General features: G+C 46.3%; 1 protein-coding gene across 4 annotated transcripts in view; it reads left to right on the top strand.

Annotated features, from left to right (window-relative positions):
* LOC142587823 (sulfotransferase ssu-1-like) overlaps window positions 1-22,918 on the top strand; it is a 38,854-nt gene extending 15,936 nt beyond the window's left edge. The window contains exons 2-4 of one of the 4 annotated variants that reach the window (XM_075699111.1): window positions 3,498-3,553; window positions 13,620-13,828; window positions 22,036-22,918. In XM_075699111.1, the coding sequence (XP_075555226.1) occupies window positions 13,634-13,828; window positions 22,036-22,779 (939 nt within the window). In that variant the 5' untranslated portion in view covers window positions 3,498-3,553; window positions 13,620-13,633 and the 3' untranslated portion in view covers window positions 22,780-22,918. Of the gene's footprint in view, window positions 1-3,412; window positions 3,554-7,176; window positions 7,252-13,619; window positions 13,829-22,035 lie in introns of those variants that run through there. The other 3 variants (XM_075699112.1, XM_075699113.1, XM_075699110.1) reach the window with 3 other exon arrangements.
* Window positions 22,919-23,710: the final 792 nt, after the last annotated feature.

The following is a 23,710-nucleotide window of genomic DNA, read 5'->3' as shown; positions in this document are numbered from 1 at the left end:
TAGGGTGTCTAGGGTCCCTATAGCGTAAAACTATTGCAAATTCCTGACGTCTAATTTATGTAACCGCCGTCACAAGCATAGGCCAGTAACCCACAGCGTTTTCTAACGGTCCAGTCAAACGCACTCCTCGTTTATAGGAGGCGGCTTTGCTTTGAAAGCGAGTAGCTTTTCCTACGTTGAGTGGTTTTTCTTATCTAATTGGCTGACAAGAGGCGGGGAGCATGCTCAAGTAGAGACGATTTCGATGGGGCAGAGCCAGCGCAGTGAAAATGGACAACCGGATGAGGAGGCTGGAGCCTGTGTCTGTGATTGGTCCGATTCCCCTTACTTGGGGTGCGGTGGCTGGTCGAAAATCTCGGTTAAGAAACAGAAGCTTAAGAATGCCGCTAAAACCGAACCTCAAGAAAGAAGAATTGACCGTGCGATGTCGTAAACGTGCCACAGGGGCCTGATAACGTCATAGTGTCACCAAAAAGCTTTATTATATGCAAATAAATCCATGTACTCCGGCAGCTGCGAGTAGCCAGTGGCCGAGGGATCGGTAGGCACTCATCTTCTATTCCTTTCGTAATCGGGCAGTCTGTGGTTATTCTGGAAAAAAATAAGTTTTGTTCGGCATATTAATGCATTTGTAAGGCGTTCGCGTCCCTTTGACGCGGCGAGTTTTCGTAGTTTTGTTACGTCGCGGCACAGAGAGGCGAATTGAGCGCCGCCCGAAACCTTTTAACCAACAGCAACGGCATAATGGCGAAAAAGCGTCGAATCGTAAATAATTATTTTTTTTCTTCGGTCCAATCATGCATAATCAGTGTGTATGCGTCGTATCAGATGGGGTGCTATTGCGGTTTTCTTGACATCGCGTGACAGACAAGTGAAGCGGGGGTGGCCCGAAATTTTTCTGACCGAGGGTGGAGGGCTGATTGCAGAGTTGAAACAGAAAAGCTTGGAAGGGCCTTACGGTATAGCGCTCGAAATTACGCGACGATTTCGGCTTGGCATACATAAAAAAATAGAAAAACAAGGAACGCAGTGAAAGTACAAAATAACAGAGGGGGCCTGTAATGGTGCTTGGCTTTTACATAAGCTAAATCTATTTAGTGTTTAGTGGTAAAAATTCCTATCATACTGACTGCCACGCTGAAGGTCTATTCCATGTGCACGAAAGAATGCACACAGTAATGTATTTATCATCTCCTTTCATGTATTTATTTGCCAAGAACACGGCATTATGTACCATCAGCCAACGCATCCACTTGGGCTAATTCGTGGGACATAATATAGTGTATGAAAGGGGCGAGTTCCAATAGGACGCTTATGACCGCATACATCACAGACGCATCATCATGAACCGAGCATTGTTTGCACGTTAAATAAACAAAGGCGATCCAAACTAGTTTCTAGCCTCATTCTTCGTCGTCTCATTAAGCTAGGGTTACCTTCTGGACGTGAAAACCCACAATTTAATTTATGAAGAAAACGAACATCGATGTTGTCATTGTGCGTATAGTTAATGAGTACATTGCATGTTTTAACCATCTTGCAGGTGAGTTCACGTTACATTATTCCTAGAATAATGTTGATGAACTAGTTCCGCTTTCCAGTTACGTTGTAATGGTTGGAATATAACTTCGTAGTAACCCTTAAGAACTTTATTGTTATTTCATACGACCAAAGTCATGATCATGGCTTTCGCATCGGTTTTGTTCAAGGTTGACTAGTTTCCGTCAGATGATGCCACCTTGTCAGCATGATACCACACTCACACTCAAAGTTTACCTTCCAGTCTAAATAGGGCTCTGGAAATGCTGCTTTTCCTTAAGGACTCCTAGCCCCTTCCATACCCCGGATGAAAAAGAAAAAAATTATGGAGCTTTACGCGCCAAAACCACTTTCTGATTATGAGGCACGCCGTAGTGCAGGACTCCGGAAATTTCGACCACCTGGGGTTCTTTAATGTGCACCTACGTCTAAGCACACGGGTGTTTTCGCATTTCGCCCCCATCGAAATGTGGCTGCCGTGGCCGGGATTCGATCCCGCGACCTCGTGCTCAGCAGCCCAACACCATAGCCACTGAGCAACCACGGCGGGTCCCTGGCTGAAGAGAGTTCGTTCACGGATTTCTAGTAAAAAGGACAAAGGCCGAGCTAAACTCAAAGATGGTACTTTCTAGCGATGCCAAGGACGAGCTGGTTACGTCTCAGTGCTTTGTTGTGCTTCTGGTAGAATTCAGCACACGCTGCGTGGGGTAGCGCAAGCAAGAGCGAGTTTTTTCATGTGGACGAGGAAGCAAAACGTGTTGAGTACAGTGGCTGAAAACAATTTGGCCACGTTTGGTCAGAACTTGGGACGACAGCGTGTCACGGAAGGAGCTACAAAATCTTTGCAAATTCTTTTAAATATGAATCACGTTATCGCTTACTCACTTTTTTCCATAGCCGCCAACAATAACACTATTCCGTTCCTCGCAGAGACATTTCATGCATGTGTCTAGAATAATGCAACGTAGTAGTGACGGTGAAGAAAGCAGAAAAACTGGGAATGATGAAAATAATGCTTTAGTGGGCGAACCTGTGCCCTCAAAAACAGGCTACACTTAAAGAACAATGACAGCGGTGAACACAGTTGGCGATCATCGAAATTTCTATATACGGGGCTAGCGCGTCGGCTTTTATACACGAGTCATTGAAAGTTCCAGAAAAATTCTCTGGTACCCGCGTGTCTTCCAGAAACTCCTATACAATTTTCGTCGCACATACAAGCAATCAGATTACAGAAGATTCAGTGATGACAGTAAATAAAACCCTCGATAACACTCGAGAAACGTCTGACAGTTGCGAGCGCGTCTTTCACCGAGAGATAACATTTCTTAGACGGTGAAACGCGGTCACCCGATAAAGATAGACAAGTACACGTGTCAATACTGTAAGCGTCCATGGAATCAGTCACAAACAACGACACAATCTTGTTTCTTTAGTTCTTCCGCTGCTTGTATGTTAAGCCCATTAAATCTTTTTTTATGGCTACCTTTTCCATACTGATAAGAGTAGCGCTATGACATGGACATAATGAGGCATGCAGAAAAACCAACGGGAGCGCTCTAGCAACTGATATTTATTGAAAATTTTCGTCTTCATGTATATAGATTACGAAATTGTCGCGGGATCCTTCCAATCGTGATGAGGAATTCAAAAACAAAATTGTATTGTCTGGCAGCACTATTGACGGTGTACTGACGCATTTCACCCCTTGGCTAATTGTGACTTTCGCCTCTATTTTTTACGGCGTACATTTATCTTTGTGGTAGCTGAGTATGCAGCTGTTTCAATCTAGTGGTGAGCAACCACAGGGATTGCGATGTGTGGAGAAGTGCCCATCTCTGTACCGTGCAACGTTTTGTGTTTGCTGTTTTAGGAGATCGTTTACAGAGCAGCCTGTCTGGCCGCTGTATTATCCGCCCCACGTCAGTGGTATACGGTGCGCCACTGCTTCTGCGCAGGGCAAGAGAGAGCTCCAGTGCTTCTTTTGGCAGCCTCTCGGCTTTTCGCTGAAAGGGTAAGTGAGCATACACCGACGGCTTAGCTTTTCGGGAACTAAAAATGCCGTTCATGCCGACCGGACTGGCTACATTCTTCAGCCCCTGCGAGACTTTATGTATATAAGAAATTACCCCCAGCTTCTGTTTTTTTTTCTCCCAACGTGTGCGCAAGGACACCCTCCTGGTGCCCCACTTTCCTAAGCGCGTCGCCTGGAACTTAGACGCGCACCTTCGTTGGGTATGTTGCGGATACCAGACGCGCTGCTGGTCTTCGCAGGCTGGTCTCAGCAGCATGTCAAGACTTCCAAATGGCATATGTACAGCGGAAGTTAACCACACTTCGCCAACTTCGGATGTGATAGACTGTACGCCAGGAGCGATTTTTTAGCACGGGGACTATGAGCCCAACCTGCATGTTTGTCGTGAAAAGTTAGTCGAAGATAAACAAATTGCAAGGTGCTATCAACCGATGATTCATGGATTAAAACGAGCGGGGTTAATGAGTTCCAGAAGATTTCTAAAATCTTGGCTGCCTGGTCAGTGCTGCCTTGCACATTGTTATTACTGGTTATAAAATGATCTACCTATCTAATATTTAATACAATAAAGCCTTCGAGGCGATTCACTGTGTATTTGTCTAGTTCAGTTCAAAGCAAGTCATTTAGGACCAGTGCCAGGCAGGATCCAACGCGAACACCTTGTTTTTGAATATACGCTTTATCGTCTCATTCGATGGGCATTGTATTTAGGTAAAGCGTGAGCACCTCAAGAGAGCTAGCCGCAGTCAACCCTGTTTTATTTTTACATGCTACTGCCCATAAGCTGTCAATGCCTTCCTCGTCACATGTTAGTCGCTGAGCGCACAGCAGCGAATAATAAAAGGCTTCAACTAGGCTTTCTATGACGTATTCTAGGGCTGTTTAAAAGAACTCCACAACAGCTTCCGAGTTTTTCACCGAATATGGGTGGTATATAGGGAGGAGCCCTAATTTGTCCTGCAGAAACTACGTAACGCCCTTTTGCGAAGCGCCATTCTCTGAAATGAGAACTATTTGAGGGTAATCCACCTTTTGCCTTTCAGCACTAAACGTTGCTCTCAGACTAGTGTTCTTGCTGCCCTCTACACTTTTCGCTAAGCGGCAACGGTGCAGTGTGTTGCACGACTTCATTGATTAAGCCTTAAGCTTAGGAAGCGAGACACCTCTGCACCCTTTTTTTCACCGACGCAACTGCTTTGTGTGTTTTAAAGCGAAGCGGTTTATGCGGATCCTGTGCCGTCGTTGTTGGACTTCGCTAAAGCTATCATCATCAGCAGTGGCTCGAGTGTCGTCGTCTTCTTCCAGAGCTCGCTCATTGGTGCCCCTGGGCGCTATCGCGCGAACACGCTCATGCAACTGCTACCGCGTTCGTCGTCGTCTTATTCCGCAGCTGGCCCCGTGCCGCTCGTCATTCCAGGGTAGAATTTCACTGTTCTCGTCGTAATGGGGAGGCCCTGCTTACGAGGTTATGAGCCATTGCTCAAAGGGCCCCTCACCAGGTCTGGCCATTTTGAACTGACAAGCGCGGTAGATACATTGCACGGATTACATCGGATTACACCGCTATGATTACATAGCGATGTGATCACGTAGTAGGATTACAACCGAACGCCATTTTTTCTTCTCTTCGCGGCCGCCGCGCTCCAAGCCGGAGGATGCCGTACTCGTGTCCCTGCGTCTATGTACTCGAGTCCGCAGTGTGACGTCGCTCGTGGTGACACGTGACTTCGAGAATTATTCAAGGCACCATCTGTTTATGTGTGATCTGTTGCTCAAATTGTCGAATTCAAGTTTAGAAAAGTAATAAAGCATACAAAGGAATGTCTTTACTTAGCACCGAAGCAAGAGAGATATACGTACGCTTCGTCTGCTTGTTACCACGGTCGTGTTATGCCATCTTCTAACTATGCCATTTTCTACTGTGTTCCAGCGCCGTGATCGTGCTCTGCGATCCCCTTGTTCTGCATAAATATCTATGTGACACTGAATTATACCGCTAGTCATGTGTCCTTGTGCACAGCGCGCAAAATCGTGCGCTGCTCGAAACGATAACAGCTCGCGCGCATAGCCGCCAGCGGAAATGCGGATCGCCGCGAAAAAAAAAAAGCGAGGAGAAAAAACAAGTGAAGGTGGTGCCCATGATGTATGTGTAACACGATCCTCGAGGTTCGGCATGGCAGAATGCAGGGAAGGAATTTCGCTTGCGAAGGCGAGACGGCGCGACTGGAGAGGGAGTGTCGCTATGCAGTGGAGCCCGTCTGCTGAAAGTATGGATTCGCGGCACTAAAATATGTCTATCTTGACTATTAATGAACCGACAGGAAAAATTTTTGTGGAAGAACGCTCCCTAGAGGACACGTAACAGCTTCCAGCGTATAACCAAAATTTGCTATGGGGCCTAGCGAGGGGCCCTTGGGGGTATGAGCCGTACATTGTCTTACATGACCGACATATTTAATTTTGAAGAATTTCAAGCAGGAACGCCAGGTACATGCTGCTAAGCACTCCACCGAGTAAACTGGAGACATCGAGCGCAAGCGACAACAGCGAACTGCGGGCACACAGTCGCTGGCGTCGTTTTCTCCGTCGCAGCCAAACGTGTGTGTAACCTCATTAAGAAAAACGAAGATGTCAGTCGTTAAGCCTATCCAAGCAATCGTCAAAACAATTGCAGCGCCCGCATCTCCAGTGGTGGACCTTGCGCCCATTATACGGAGCTTTGGATTTTGGGTTCCGCGCATTCCATCCCTGCTGCAACATGGGAAGACCAAGGGGCGGAGCAGCTTGCACGCGAAAGAAAGCACGGCAAAACACAAACACAAAGCTCACGCGCAAAGAAAAAAAACGAAATCTGGGAGAACCACAAAGAAATCAGCCTTCCTAAAGCACGCTCACCACGCGAATCACGCAAAAGCGAGAATGAGATGGAAGAACGGTGAAACAAAAAATTTGCGAAATAGACGGCTTGCGAAGTTTCACTTGCATGGAATAACACCCGGTGTAATTAACACAGCTAGGCTGTTCGACCATCTTCATGGACGCGATGGGGAGGTGATTTTTTTTTAATAAATCTGCGAACGCGACGTTACAATAAAGGTGCTGCCTTTGTCAGGGGGCATGAATCAGGCAGTCTGTTCACGGATAATGTTTACAACTTGTCACAGTCTCTGTCGAGGAACTGGTTGGCTGCCACGGGACACTACATCCGGATCTTGACCAACACGTCGTTCACCGTCACTACCTGGTCCGTGTCTGGAAATTTACCTTGCCATGATAAAAGTCTCGGGCGCCGATCTTCGTAGTGACACGGCTAAATTTGGTCGAACACCAAGAACTTACCTTTTCTATCCGTCAGTCCGGCGGAGTACTTGAAGTGCAGAGGCTGACCGCTTTTTCGATTTTGTAAACGCCGAAGTTGAAGAAAGCAGCAAGGATCGTCCAAACCAAGCTTTCCCGACAGAAAGGGAAAAGACTGAGTACGTGACATCACAAGGCATCGCAGGCAAAGCGCTTTCAGAAGCAAGATATGGCTATGATTTCAGCCACGTTATCTGGGGAAGGTGTCTAGCTGTCGCTAGATGTCGGAACCAGCAGGGTATAAAGGCGCTGCCTACTGGGCGTCTGCTTCAGTCCGGCGGAGTACTTGCAAAGAGGCTGACCACTTCTTTGCTTTATAGGTGAGAATGCCTAATTAGGTATTACTTTTGTTTCATTGTTGCATACTTTTCCGCTGGACTGCACCAGTGTTCTATGACGGCTGAGTTTTATTGCCTTGCGTGCATGAAATCGATTGCTGATGTTTTGCAGGGCCTCACATGTGCCGAGTGCGACAATCGGTATCACGCAGGGAAGTGTTCCGGGGTTACGAAAAGGAACTTAATAATAATAATAATATTTGGGGTTTTACGTGCCAAAACCACTTTCTGATTATGAGGCACGCCGTAGTGGAGGACTCCGGAAATTTTGACCACCTGGGGTTCTTTAACGTGCACCTAAATCTAAGCACACGGGTGTTTTCGCATTTCGCCCCCATCGAAATGCGGCCGCCGTGGCCGGGATTCGATCCCGCGACCTCGTGCTCAGCAGCCGAACACCATAGCCACTGAGCAACCACGGCGGGTGAAAAGGAACTTGAAAAACTTCTCTACTAAGGAAAGGCAATAGTGGGTGTGTCTGACTTGCGTGAATCGTGCCTCGCGATTGCTAACTGGTGATGGTGTAACCAAGAAGGCTAGGTCAATGGGCGTATCGGTCAAGCTGTCACTGACAGATGTACTGGCCTAACTTCATGTCGCACTGAGTCGACTAGATGTGTTAGAAAGGCGGCAAGAAGGGCAGTTGGCAGAGCTCGAGGCTTCCAACAAGGAAATGCTGTCGGGTATTGAGACAGCATCGGGACCAAATTCATTGGGTTTCATTCAATCCAGCGTTGGATTCATTTCAGGGTATTGAGACAACTTATTGGGATTCATTCAATTCAGAATTGTATTCAATTCAGGTTATTGAGACAGCATTGGAATTTCTTTCATCTAACTATGACCCAATTATTCAAAAGTTGGAGGAGCATAGAAAGCAACTTAAGGAAACTAACGAAAATGTAAAGGAACTCGAAGCCGAGCTTTTGGCCAAATCTGACCGGCTGTCGAATATGGAACACGCAGTAGATGATCTTGAACGGTGTTAACGAAGCAGCAATTTAGAAAGCCATGGAGTAAAAGTGACTGTTAACGAGGACCTAAGAAAGGTGGTGGAATGTATTGCAACGAAACTCGAACTTCCTAGGCCCAGTCACGACGACATTGAAGCCGTGCACAGAATGAAAGGCAAAGCTAATTCCGTCCCACCAATTCTGGTGCGATCTTCAAGAAGTGGAATAAAAGAGCGATGGGTTGAAAAGCGGAACAGTCTGAATGGTGAAAAGATGTGCAAGTATTAACTTCACGAGTAAAGAAACTGCTATGGATTACAAATGTCTGGGAAAAGATAAGCAATATCGCTTCGTCTGGGTGCGCAATGGCAGAATACTTGTAAGGAAACGCGAAGGAACGTTACGCATTGACAATGACCAAGGCACAAATAAAATAATCTAAAATGGCTGACCAAGTACGCTCAACTGAACAATGGCTATCAAGGAGAGGCGAGTGGGCGTCAGATCTTTCGAGCAGCTTATTGCTGGAGCTAGTCTGTGTGAATGCGAGGCCTGCGCAAACACTGGGACATGTTAGATTCACCTAGTCAAAGCATTGCCATCATTATGTTTTAATTTTATGAGAAATCACTATTTCAAAAGGCGAATCCGCTCATTCTGCACTGCATGGTTTTCAGTCTTCCGTTTTGTGCAGGGATAATAAAAGGGGTGGTGGCGTAGTGGTCTACGAGAAAAGTGTTTGGCATTGTGAGTGTTCTTTGATTTTTCAAAATGCTAAAATAGGTACTGATGACTAAGGCAGATCTGGAATTTACAGCATGTGCTGTTTACAGGCCACCGAGAACTCGCATAAGTATGTCTTTAGACGGTTTGGCAAGCTTCCTCCAAAAGTACGCAGACAAAAGCAGCATTATTTGGGCCGGTGATTTTAATATAGACATTTTTGCGACAAATAAGCCTGCAACATTACCTGTTTCTCCTTTACTCATTTTATATCACAATTAGCCATGAAACTGCATAACCGGCTTCTTGCATAGGTTTATTCAAAGCAAGCAAGTATTTACCGATTCTTCGGACAGCCCTGACTTGCATCAGATATTGGTATTAATCATCGCATTACGCATAATCCATAACACTTGTTCAGTTTATTCTGACGACTTCACGGTGCAGTCTAATTTCATCCCCAATGCTGCAGAAGATTGTTCGTATCTAATCTCGTTAAGCATGATTTGCGCATACTCTCATTGGGCACATACAATGGAAGCTTCCTCAAATTTGAAAAGCAGGCGTTCAGTGTAGCAGCATCAACGAGTAAGCAAAACAAGAGAAGCTAAATGGTTCGAATCAGGCAAAGACGTCAGGCGTTATAATGTGTAAAACTACTCCCTTGGCACATCGTGCAAGCAAACAGAGAAGAGCGGACGAAGTTTGAGCAGTTTCGCTGAGTTTCGCTTCTCTCGCTGACAAACGGAATCATGAGGTCATGTAGACGCTTATTATTGAGCTTGCCAAGTACTTTACATAACTAAGCCCAGCATATGCAGTTGTCGGCGGCAACAGCTGGTTAGGTAACGAAGCCTGCTCTAATGAGGTTAATAAAAACGACGCAGTAAGGTGCAACACAACATATGCACCCAATAAATTGAGAATAGAGAAGTTAGTTATATAAGGAAATATCTCGAAACACCAAAAAAGGACGGGAGGAGACAATACTAGGCAATAAATTACAATATACGGAGAAAGTCCTTTGACCGGTATACCATAAGAATTCTTTTCAGAATTGTATTCCTTTCTTATCCATCGGTCACGACTGCCTGACGCTGGTAACGATGTAATTAGCACCGCTTCACTGACGAAGCACGAATGTGTAAAGGATTCTACAGAATAGTGACGGTGTTCCGCCCCTGGGCTGCAAATCAGCTTCTATGTTGATTTTTGCTGTGGTTTCTCCAGATAAACCCGCATACCACAACGCCAACACTAATTCCCACAAGCTCCAAACATTCTTTTATACTCTCTACATCTACTCATGAGTCTGATCAGGCCGATAATGGCATGCTATTGACCAGACGAGGATTACGGACTTTGAAGAGAAATGAGGACGCCTTGGTCTTGCATCTGTGTTTTATTTCTCTAAACCCTAATCTGGCTGTTGCAACAGCGAAGTTCTTTTTTTTTCGGCACGGCTAATTTTCTATTGTGCCTAGGTGTGTTTAACGCTCTAAAATGTTATGAAATGCTCTAAAATGTTATGAAACCACTAGCCGCAGTGAGTTAGGGTGACTAGGAGTAAGAGTGCTAAGTTTTAGTCCTGGATCCAGGTTTTTCGGTCTTAGTCAGGTTATTTTATACGAGTAGTTCGGGAGGCTTTTCTCATGCATTCGCTCACCGGAAGTCCGTCGTGCTGCATGCATCAGATGAATCGCATCTTGCCTGAGTGCCCTGGTGCAAGGGTAAAGTTGGAATGAGCTATCGGTGAACTGTGGAAAATTAGTTATATGGTAGCTTTCTTTACCGCACGCAAAAGTAAGGTGGCGAGCTTCTGCCAATGGAACAAATAACATGGGTATGCGTCATGATTATGTCCCGCACAGCCGTTTTCACCTTTCGTCGCGGAGGTTCGTAAGCGATCTAGCTCTGGCATCTGTAGATCACTCTCTCCGCACTGAGAACAAACGATACTAAATGCCATCTTTTCATTTATTGCGCACATGAAGCTTCTTTATTTATTTTATATTTTTTTGCTGTATAAGGTATAAAAATGGGAGTAGTCAGACTATCTTCTAGACAATGCATGTATAATGAAACGAGCAGAAAGTGACATCATATTCTTAATCAGCTTGATTTTCCACTGGAGGGCGCAAGTGTGCTTCAACTGACCGTTTCCTGCATATCAAAATTTTCGCTCTCTTCGTCGTTTAATGAGTGTTTTACAGCGAAGCGGTTACGGCATGCTTCCCCAGGATCGCGTCCGTACGTTGGCACCAAACTATCACCATCAGGATGGCTCCAGCATTCGTCGTCTTCCACAGCTGGCTCGTTGTCGCCCCTCGGCGCTACCACGCGAACGCGCTGCTGGCACGGCTACTGCGCTCGTCGCCGCAATTAATAATTCGTTCATTATAATAGAACCACAATTACGTAGTCAAATTCACTGAGAATTACAGCGAAGCTGTTAAGGGCTAGTTCCCCCCCCCCCCCCGGATTGCGTCTGTGTAGACACAAAACGTGGGCCGCTCTCCAAGATAGTGGAATGCCGGGCCGACCCACGGCGGAAGTGACGCAGGCGTTAAGCACTCCCCATAAGTTGGTCTATACCGAAGATAGTGCAATGTTTGGCCGACTCGCGGTGGAAGTGCAGTCCGGCTTTAAGGGGCCCGCATACACAGCTTCACTGGCACAATGTAGGTTTGAGTGCGCTAGCGCAAATCTGTGAACTTACCTGTTGAACCCCTTATGTCATGCGGGGCGTTCCGGCTCCGGGAATCTTTCACTAAGCACTAATTTCTATGCCAAGCTAACGTTGTGCTTCTCGCCGTGCTTTGGTGATTCGCCGTCCTTTTGTTTGGCCCTCCTAGTTGTAGATCTCGGGCCCAGTGTTTGAACAAGCTTCCGTCTTTGAAGCGCATTTTTCTCGTGTGGTTCATCAATCTTCGGCCCCTGCCGTAACGGGGGCCTTCTTAAGGTTACCTCTGATAACGCGCTAATTACAGCTATCTGCATTACGTTGCCTTTTTCTTGTCTTCTGCCGATTGCCCTACCACTCCCTTTTTCGGTAACCCCAAATTCGTATTCTCAGCGATGCGAATTCACGTGTCCTGGGAAGTCATATTTATCCTGGTTTCTAAGAATGTGTCGCCTGACACACATCTTTCGTTATATTTTGAGATATATTAGTATTTAGTTATGGACATGGTTTGCATCGTCCGTAGAAGTAGTCGATCAGCTGCCGTGCTTGCAGCATTGCCCACGAGAATTCTCGAACGTTTCCCACCGCCGCCAAAAGCTTCACATCAGTGAAGCGCAGAAAATGCGTCCTTGCATGTCCCTCCGCTAGTGATAGCGGATGCGCGACCTTCCTTCGCAAGCGTAAATGCTCGTTGTGTCGTTATGCCTCAGTGTCTACACTCGCACGCATCCATTGTACTCCGCGAGCCCACCTCGTGGCACGCAGTCTCCCTGGAACGAGTGGCTTCCGTCGAGCGCTATTAGCTGCACCCGCTGTGCGCAAGCGGCCGTGAAATTGTCCCGCAATACGTCGGTTTTCGGCTCGGCGACGAACCATTACTTCCGCCGCTGTGCAGTAGGGCTCAGGGACGATGCTGCCATTTCACGATGGTCGTCTCGGGGCCACGGTACCGGCTAAAGACAAACAGCCACGTGATGATAAACGTTAGACAATAAAGTGGGGGGGGGGGAAGTACTGCGTAACGATGTCGACACAATGGCTCAATGCAACTTAATACGCACACTTTTGTCAGTCTCATTCCCAAGTTCCGTAGACGAAACCTTACTCCTACAGATGAAGATGTCATTAATTAAGGACTGCCTTTAATATGTTCCAGTGAAAGAGCGGTGCTATGTTACATGGAACAACGCAGAAATAACGCCGTACGTTACCTGTTTGCGCATTTGTAGGACCCTCAAAACGGAGTACCTCTGATAATGCGCACGTAAACATTCCATTCTTAATCGCTCGCTTCACGATAGTCGCGTTGCGCGCTTCGCATATGTGCGAAGTTGTTCTTACTATACGACAACCTCCATCCCTTTCTATTGTCCGTATACGTCTCTCCCGCCTTTACAAATTGGCAAGCCAGACGTGAGCGTAATTAACCTCCTCGCATTTGCTTCGCATTCTCACCCTCAATCTTGAGCCAAAGCCACCAAGTTACAAGAAGCGGTGTTCAGTAAAGCTTCACTTGCAGTCCCCACTGCTGCTTAAAACCAGCAGCGTGAGCGTTGTGCCTTCTTGACCATCACGCCGTGCTACCTGAATTGTACGTCTCTCGGTTTAACTTATTACTCGGAAGGACTCTGTTATATCGATATGCTTTTAATACCCTTTCCAACGAAGCATCTTCTTGTTACTCGCCGAATCATAGATGCTAGAATGATGTATGACCGCCTTAATTTGATCTTAAGGAAATATTTATAACTTCACCAATTCTAGTGCCAAAAAAAAAGAAAACAAGGATAATCACTGAAACTTCCGAAATTCATGTTGCTGATTGCCTGGTTAGTGATGCCACGTGTCCATACCAAGCTACATAAAGATGTATGTGTATGTCTGTCTGTATATAAGTGTAGTGCTGGATGATTAACCACGTCTAAGGCCGGTATGCTAGCCAAGCCTCTGAGCGACTTCTTTTTTTTTTCTCGTTCTTATTATCACAGGTGTCTTTTTCACCATGAGTGCTTCCGACATCTACCGTGTTCAAGATGGGCTCTACATTAGCTGCATATTCCAAGAGTCCATCATCAAGGAAGCTCTCGCCTACAAGCCCAAGCCAGGCGACATGTTCATCGTCTCCTACCCAAAGTGCGGCACCACGTGGATGCAGCACATCGTCTACGCCATCTACAACGACGGCATTCCGCCCAAGGTTTGTCGAGCAAATCGCGTTTACATTTCCCAGGTTGCCGCTATAGGGTATACAGCTGCATGTTAGCCGTGTTGGAAAACGTGCTTGGAAAGGATTACAACGCTAGCATACAGGTATAAGACTCAGTGCTGGTGTTTGGGTATTCGGTCTCTTTCTACTGCAGCTGTACGCTTTCTAACAAGCAACGGCGCGGATCTCTAGCCTAGCGCCACGCGGGTGCAGATGAGTTACGCGGGCGAAAGGTGTACGTTTTACAGATCTATAGTGCCGCGGAATATACGGCGTGACCTTTGGCGTTTCGAGTTCCTGAACGCGGCCGGCGCGGGTACAGAAAATGTCGAATATCATGCCACAGCCGCTGAAGCAGTGTACGTACTACATCGCGCGCTAGCATGGCTCGCTGGTAGCATGTTCGCCAGTCAAGCTTTTCTTCAGCGAACCCAAAGCTGAAGAGCACCCACTTTTAAGCTTCACATGCACTGAAGAGGATGCGCTAAGTTGGAGGCACCTTCGCAAAAGAAGGAAAGGAAAAAAAAAGGGCTCGCCCCACTGCGCGCACCTGCGTACATTCACTATGGCAACAGCTGATCGCCGTGGTGCTTCGAGCCACATTAAAACCACAGAGTTATAGAAGAGTACAGCGTGTTTGTATTGGGTAGGTGTTCAGGATACGGGCGCGCCATGCATTGCCGTGAAGCGCCCGGTATACAAAGGTCTGGCACTTGGCCACGAGCCCATGCGACAGCAGCGCCGGCAGCAACATTCGTCGCTCATTCCTGCTTGTCAGTTGTGCTGGTTGTGTGTGGGCCGCGTGTACGTTGAAGTTTCTGGTCGCTTGCGATCTTTTTGGTGTGGTAGTTTGCACACCTTCAATTACGCATTAGTTTAAAATGAAGGTTTTTCTTTTCTCTTAATTATTCCACTTTTAATTATACGCGGCGATTGTCATCGCAATATCAATGTCTGCCTGCGCCTAATAAATAAACACAGAATTACTTTAGTTACCGAACTACCTCACTACTTCACAGAAAATTATAGTTATCTTGCGTAGTAGTATATATCGATATATAATTCGGTAATTATTTGAGTTGCTGGTACCTGCATTAGTGCTTCGATATTTGAGTGCATAAGGCATCGGTAATTTCGTAATTAATTACTTTGCCTCATTCTTTTGACACATTGTAGATCCAATGACTTTTTGAAATGAAATAAGGAGTATCTGCATAATTTTCATGTATTCTTTGAGTGGTATCGGCGTAGGAAGGAGTGGGTTTTCTTCGGCAAATTTTTTTCATGCGCGTTACGTAATTGAAAGAGTTGCATATGCAATTCCACAGTCGTTTTTCTGCTGAATAACGATCTACAAGCAACAGTTGTGATTTATACCGTTAACTTTTACATAACGTTCGATTTAATAATACTGCTAAATTGTATGTAACAAATTCACTTCCGCTACTTTTCCATATGTTTTTGCTTTCGAATTCCCCTCACGCAATACACCGTCTGAGAGTCCGTGCGGACCTTCAATAAAATAAAACCGCAAATATTCACATGTGGGATAGAGACGGCCGTCGCTCGTGCATGAAGGCAGGAAAAGAACTAGGAGGGGGCGTCACGTGATTACGCTACTCTCTGCAAGTCATGCAACCTCCTCTGAAGCCACCCCTTTCGCCCTCGGGGGGCCTTGTGTGCGGTGCCTTTTGGGTAGCAACAGGCCCACACTGTTGCCGAGCCATTGGTGATTGTGTGGTATACCTTGTAATGATTACCGGCTTATTGGCGCCTGCCATCAAAGGCATGAAGAGAGAGGTACTTATGATCGAAAAGCTGACGGGTCAGCCTGAATCAATATTCTGACCTGCTACTCGGGAGTGGGGAAAGGGTGTAGACAGAAAGAATGGACGTCGAGGATGAAGATGGCGGGGAAATTCTCGCACGCTCCAAGGCTCTTCAAAGTCCTTGTCCAGTCCACTCTCATACAAAAGTTTGTTGAAAGCCTTCAGACTACCAGGCTGAGGCACGTATAGGACGTATAACGAGTGGCTTTCTGCTACCGACGGCGTCATTCTTCGCATCAAATACGTTGCCTTGTAACGTGGACAAAGACTGGGGAGCCAGGCCCGTGAAAAGTTTGCAAAGCTGCCGTTAACACCGCAGTTAGCGCTCTCACCTCCAGAGCCGTCCGGAGTATGCCGCAGTGTGCTGTCAAATCAGCGTTTGTGTACCGTAAACTCCGGGGCGTATTTTCTTTGCTAATTTTGGTTTCGCTGTTTTGCACTTCTATAGGATGAGACTAGATGTTTCGTGCGATAGTTATTTGCCACTTGTTAGCTTAGTAAAAAGTTCTACTGTGCGTCTCTAGTTGTCAAAGCAGGGTGTCTACGAACCGGAAAAACCGGAAATTCTCAGGGATTTTGAATAGTCTCGATAAACTTGTAGAAAACTCCGGGAATTTGTGCTTTTATCAGGGAAAATTAGCTATCATTTTGTTGCTGGCTTGAGTAAAAGGCGGGAATCGTAACGAATTACCTTTTACGCAGTGTCGTCAGCTGGCGCATTTGCGAGTGTACAGTGAACAACAGATTTTCCGGACGCCCGATTTTTCTGAAATGTCCGATAATGCGGACGCTATCGCGGCACCACTATCTGCCCCATAAGATGAGTGTATAAGAACGTCTGCCATTTCAGACGCAAGAACCCTTCGCTGCCCCGATTTCATGGACTTTTTGCCGCAACCGCGGCTCCGAAACGGCATTAATCAAAGCCAGCACCGCCGTTGTGATTCTCACGCCACCTCGAACCAGCACTCTCGCACGGAGATCCGCTGCCAAGCCGTAGCCACCACCGCGGCAACGCTAGGCTTATCTGCTTCGACATTCGCTATTAAGGTTGTTGCCGTTTGGTGCCGTGTTTTTCATTGAAAGAATTCGCCCCTATCAGTAATGGCACGGACTCCGCCTCAATAATCCTCGCGATTGGCTTCGAAGCTTAAAATGCCGGTTTTGTAACGGCAGCTTTCCTTAGAACAGCAATGTTACGCGGTGAAGCGTTAATAAAGTATTGTGGTGAAGCTTCACAAGCGTAGGAAGGGGCAGTTGTCACGGGACACAGTACGTACTCCATAATTATACACGCGTGCGCCCATGGTCTCCTGTCACAGTACGAGCACTGATATGCCCACTAAGGGCACTGGCAGGCCTTCAGATCTTTTTCGGACGTGCCTGTCAGGATTGGAGCCCTCAAGGGCAATAGAAGACATGCATTCATTTTTTTTTTGGCTGTGCGCTTTGATTTTTCGGACGTTTCCGTGGCTCAGAGGGAGTATGAAAAATCGGATATTGACTGTACCACTGACCAAGATGATGCTTCAAGTGGTCCATGGGGCGAACGCGCGTCGGAACAAGGACAAGAACAGAAATGACCGTCGCATTCAGGAATGACCGGGAAAGGAACTGTAACGCCTCTTCTTTGAAGGAGCTTGATCTCAAAAAGCAAAGTGTTGGCTGACGCAAAGATTCAGGCGACCCTCATCTAAACCAAAATAAAGTCTTGAAAGCAGTGAAATACAAAACGTAGGCATCTTGTGTGGGTTAGGAGTATGTGAGGACAGTGGAGGTTGACTTTCCAACTGCTGAGGAAGTCTCACTTGTGGCAGAGTTTGGGCCTAATACCAAGCATCTTGACAGAAATAGCTCATTTTCGAAAATATGTCCTTCCGTACGCATCTTTTTATTCGCATTTGAACATCTTCCACTCGGTTTACAGTGGGCTTTGTCATTTTTATTTTTTCGAAAAAAACATTTTACTGGCTGTGTATTTCACTATCCCCTACCTTCAGTTTTCTACTTTGCATAACATAAACACTACTCCTTACTATTCAAGCTGGATTAAGTTGCTTTTTGTTTTTTAATACCTTTACTTTAGAGTGACAGCATCGGGCCACGTGGTGTCAGCCTGTCTTGACATAAAATTAAGTTCGGTGTCGCTCAGGGAAAATCTGGAAAACTCGGGAAATATGAAAATGTCAACTTCGTAGACACCCTGGATAGCCATGAATAGCATCGCCCTCCACTATAAACTCCGAAGTCGTCGACTTTCCTTGGGATTTACGTGCGCTATTTTGCAAGATTGCGCTGTGCGCGTCGTTACGCTGTTGAGATTCGCCTGTTGTGCTCTCGCCGGTCGGCTGACAGGCCGAATACTTTGAGCAGACCGACAGCGTCGACTGGGACCGTCTGCCTTAAAGATGGACCGGCATGACTTTAAATATGTTCGGGGTCGCCGGCTCGCCAGTACATCCTTGGGCGCAAGGTGAGACAAATTTTTCACACGGGAAGGCCATCGCTGCAGACCCCGGATGCTCGCTTGGTCGCCTGCACATGCTTGCAGGAGGGGGGGTGGCGGGAAAGACATCATTGTTTACCAAAAGATGCCCCCAACAGCTACGTGTCGCCGGCGGAAGGGCTGCTTGGGTGTCTTTACACTTTTGCAGGGCGAAAGGTTTCCTCGTTTCCCTGAAACCACGCCGAAACGCGACCAATCGTCCTTGAGGTGACTCTCGCGGGTTACTGGGCACAATGCCCGTGAATTAGCCATCGCTTTCGTTCCTTTACAGCCTTGGCGTCCTGTCTACTGCTTGTCCAAGGGCCAAGCCACGTGGGTGCCCGGTGCGTTACCTGACTGGCATAACAGATACTCGACTGGTTCAGAAACTTTAATTCCTTCCCTCAACCTGCCATCTGTTTGCCACGCCTACCATGGGCGCATATTCTAAAGCCCCCGCCGCAAATGTAACCAAAGTGAGCCGACTAAATGTACCGTGAGGGCCTATTTCCTATCACCCAGCCCTCTAAACTTTTTATGACTAGGCTTCAGGATTGTCACGTGACACTCCCCCCTATTTTCCTCCATGCGATCGTGGCAGAGCGTATAAAGAATAAAGAGAAAGACGCAGTTACCATGCAGCCCATGGTGAAGTCACGTCATCTCGCGACGTCTCCCAGAGGAGCTTGATGCCGCCTCACGTGACGCATCGGACTTTGCCCGACGCTTCGTGGCACGCTGGATCAGAAACGCCACGCGCGGGATTTTAGGCAGCAGCACAAGATGGCGCAGGTTGTCAAGAAATAAGCGCGAGAGAATCTTCCGGTTTCCGCATGACTCGTCTCTAAGCTTTCGCACGGACCGGCGCGCCATACATTTCAAAGGCGACACGCAGGCCTCACGTCGGCAACGGTCGACGACGCGGAGTATTCGTGGGGAAGCACAAAAGACGTGCCCCGCTGCTATAAGTGCGTTATACATAAACCGTTTCAATGGTGCCAATGCATTGTGTCGCTATATTGATTCAACGGTAAGCGATTACCGTCGGCAGTTATTGTAAGACGGTTTCTGCAGAATCGGTTCAGTGTAAACAATAACTACTTGTATTGAAGCAGCAGAAGTATACCAAACAGAAAATATTACTTTTAAAAGCAGAACGAACAGGTCGTACAAACGTAATTACTTGAAAGCTACGCTTCTACCAGCAAAGCAAATACCGTGTTGTGTTAGTTGCTATCCCATCAGCCCGAAGGCGCAGGATCCAGTCCCGGGCTCAACATGTGCAATCGGAGTGAAATGCGAGAACGCCCGTGTACTTCGCAGTTTGTGCACGTTAAAGACTCCAGGTAGTCCGAGTTAATCCGGAGTCTCCCATAGTGGCATGCGTTATAATCATATTGTGGTTTCGCTACGCAAAACCGCAGAATTTATTTTTCACCCTAATAAACAATAAGCTGATATCAACCATATTCAAGAATATTTCACTTTCCAAAAGAAATTCGCGCATGGATTTAGCAAAAAAAAAATGTGCTGGTGCCAATATTACTGTCATTAGTTCAAATAGCCTAGCCTGCCTTAGTTATTACTTACCATCTTAAGCGCAGGTTTCTGTCCATGCCATGTAATGGCATTCTTCAAGGAAGAACTTGGCTTCGGCAGTTTTTTTTTTTTTTTGGGGGGGGGGGGGGGGAACGGCTATCTGGTTATGAGGCACATGGTGTAGTGGGATACTGCGGGGTAATTTAGCCATCTGGGGATCTTTAAGGGGCACCTAAATCTAAGTATACGATCGTTGTTGCAAATTGCCCTTGCGAAACGCAGCCGTCATGGTCGGGATAAAACAACTGTTCTCCAGCTGAACAGCATCATGCCATAACCAGTGGGCTGCTACTACTACTAATAAACTCTTTTATTATTTCTATAAAAACCTAATGCATTCATCAGGCCTGCCAAGGCCACATTGGGCTTCTCTGGCAGAGCGTTAAGGGAAAAATATTAAGGGACATAAGAGCGAGAGAGAGCAAGAAATTAATATAGGGAAGCGATAAATGCATGTACGTACACTGATAGCCACGGCGGCCGCATTTCGATGGGGGCGAAATGCGTAAACACCCGTGTGCTTAGATTTAGGTGCACGTTAAAGAACCCCAGGTGGTCAAAATTTCCGGAGTCCTCCACTACGGCGTGCCTCATAATCAAAGTGGTTTTGGCACGTAAAACCCCAAATATTATTATTATTATTACGTACACTGATACACACATTATACGCATTTATAATACATGTACGTATATGTTCACATACAGGTTTGAGAAGCGCATCTGGCGCGTACAATTATCACCATTCCGCACGATTAGTTTGCACGTTACAGCAGCAAGTTATGGTGTTTTCTACTCCTACGCCTTTCAGTGCATGCTGTCTACAAGTCCTTCAATAAATATTACGCATTTCAATGCCGCATGCGTGTAAATCCATCATCAAATGCAGTTTCTGCTGTAACCTAGCTTAGAAATTGAATATTCTCGTGTTTTTTTTTTTCTTGGGGCTCTCTGTGCACGCTGTATACACTTTTAACCTTTCTACCGGGCGGGGAAGAAAGTTGGCGAGGGAGGAGTGCACAGTACAAAGCCACGGATACAGAGCGCAGGCTAGTCAATGGTAGAAGATATCACTGTACGAAGCTGACGGGCCATGTGCATTTATAGCGCCAATCGGCTAATTACACTGTCTCGCAATACCAATAACGTTATTCTGTTCATCCAACCTCGGTGATTAAATACGACAGCAGCAGAATGTGGCTTTTCTTGTTCAGCGACACTTGATCACCTTAACAGCCTGCACCTTCGTGCGACGTTCCCTGCCGCTATCACTGCCCCTATCACGAGGCAGTGATAATGAAAGCGAATATGACTTACCATACTTTCGGTTGTCTCGTTGTGCCAGAGGCTTCAAATTTTTACGCGACAAGTTGTGACACTACGTTAAGTAACATAAAATTCAACATCATCTACAATATATTTTTTTCTGTCATAAAAGAAGCATCGCATCATTTTTAGAAATTTTTTTTGTTAACTAAGTTGAATTGAACTCATTGGCTTCATGTGCGAACACCCCGATTCGATTATGAGGCATGCCGTAGTGGGGGACTCCGAATTAATTTTGACCACCAAGGCATGTTTAACGTGCCCCCAATGCATGGGACATGGGCACATCGCCGCCATCGAAATGCGGCCTCCACGGCCAGGTTCTCCTCCCGCGACCTCATGCTTAAAAGCTCACTACCATAGCCGCTAAGCCACGGCAGCGGGTATTTACTAAGCTAGATTGAGTATGTCTATTTCCGGTCACTTTATTACGGCGATCTAAAGTGAGTATAGTATCACCAAGCACTAGCACAGTTGTAGCACAGGGGACAAAAATCATGGCTGAGGTATAGTGGAATGCGTTGAAACTCGCGCAGTAAGGATAGGCCGAGGAAAGAGTTCTATCGAAAGTGCGCGCTGTTGGCAATATTTAGTTTCTTGCGTGTAAAAGCGATAAACATTTATTCTAGTGCACCGCTTGTTCGCGCTACTTAAAAGCCCCAGCTGCAAGTTATTTGTCTCGCCAAATATAAACACCGCTATGATTACATTAGGCAGTAAGTGCGGGCTTGCAATACTGTAACTTAACACTTGCTTATCCCGAAAGCAGCGTGACCAATTCCACTAGGCATGTTTTTCTCGCGGTTATTTTGAATAAGATATGAGCGCTAATGTATGCTCATTGAATGAAAGCGAACGCACATGAAGGCCGTCCTGAAATTCAGTGGGTGCACGGTTTCTTACCATGCGTGATTTTAGCGGGATGCAACGTCACTTTCCTGAAATGCTCTTTCAACTTGCAGGACTTGGATGACTTCATGAGAAGGGCACCCTTCTTAGAGCTACTGGGAACCGGAGCTGTGGAGAGTATGCCACGTCCCGGAGCCATAAAGACTCACCTTCCTTACTCCCTCCAGCCCTATTCGCCGGGAGCCAAGTACATTTACGTGACGCGTAACCCCTACGACTGCTGCGTTTCGTTCTACCACCACACCAAGTCATTCCCCGCATATCGATTCGCCCAGGAACCGTTTGACAAGTTCTTCGACATGTTCGTCGAAGGGAAAGTTGACTTCGGCGACTACTTCGACCATCAGATATCCTGGTATGACCACAGGAACGATGACAACGTCCTCATCGTAACTTACGAGGAGCTCAAGCTGGATCCCCGTGCAGGAATTCTCAAGATTGCCGACTTTCTTGGGGAAGGTTACGGGAAGAAGCTGCGAGAGCAACCGGAAGTTTTCGAGAGGATCTTGAACACTACCAGCTTGGACACCATGAAGGGCTTCAACAAGGAGTTCAAGAATTGGACTGCGAAGGCAGGTGATTTGATTGGAGACACAGGCAAGTATCAATCGGCATCCGCGGAAGCAGTGGAAGACTTGAAGAAGCCGATGACTGGAGACTTTGTGAGGAAGGGAATCATTGGTGACTGGAAGAACCACTTCACGCCAGATCAAATTAGGCGCATGAAAGAGCGAATTTCAGCCAAGACCAAGAACAGCACTGTCATGAGCCTTTGGAAAGACATTGACCTTCCCTAAACAAATATGTATTTATATACCTCTTGATATACTGCACGTCAACGAAAGACGCACATACTTAATTTTGAGCGCATGTTTGTTTTGTATTTTTTAGACAACATTAAACAGATGTGGATGTTTGTACTAGACGAAACTAGAACCTCTGAGTTTCTCAAAAACAAACCTTTACAAATAAAAATGAAAAATTGCCCTCGCCTGGAGGGCATCCAACTAGGAATTAATGCTTTCTCAGGGTGACTCCTCTGTATCTCAGGTGGATGACTGATATCTACATGCATCTTTCAGATGTTATAGTGTAAAGATCGCATTAAAATCTTTTATTCTTTTTTTATAATGCTAACCTGCTGTTGCTGTCCCGTATAGCAAACAGCTGCCTACAATTCTACAAGTGTGATGTACGATGACTGCGCCAACGTTTTCGCACAGGAGCTAAATTTAAAGCGCTTGTTTCTGCTGCAAACCAATTTCGAAACAGCACCGACAGCTTGCTTCTTGAGAGAAAGGTAAGCTGACCAACCGTGAGAGGAAAATGTGTTAGCGGGAATGTTTCAAATAAATTTCTCGCCCTCAAGTGCAAGAAAAGGACGCTCAAATATGACGTAAGCCACACGTGTAATTACGAGAAAAAAATATACCATTATTGTGGCTGCAGTCGTTCTGACCGCTGATTACAATAAACAGGCTTTAGTGTGTCGTTTTGGCCAGCGTGGTAATCTGTAGCCCCTAAACTGAACGGAAATCGTGAAAGCAGTAAAAGATTTTTATGCGCAAGAAAAGTAAGTCTCGTAAATATCCTGTAACTCATACATGTTACTGTGAAGAAAGAAATACTTTCACTCAGAATTAAAGCACTGTAATGATACCATTACTATAAAGGGGTTTTATTGTGCCATTTCTGTGAGCTTGGTAATCCCAAGCTCATAAACTGAAT

The sequence above is a fragment of the Dermacentor variabilis genome, chromosome 7 (assembly GCF_050947875.1).
Source record: "Dermacentor variabilis isolate Ectoservices chromosome 7, ASM5094787v1, whole genome shotgun sequence".
Classification (NCBI taxonomy): domain Eukaryota; kingdom Metazoa; phylum Arthropoda; class Arachnida; order Ixodida; family Ixodidae; genus Dermacentor; species Dermacentor variabilis.
Note: the sequence above shows the minus strand (reverse complement) of the source record. Positions and strands in the feature narration are given on the sequence as shown.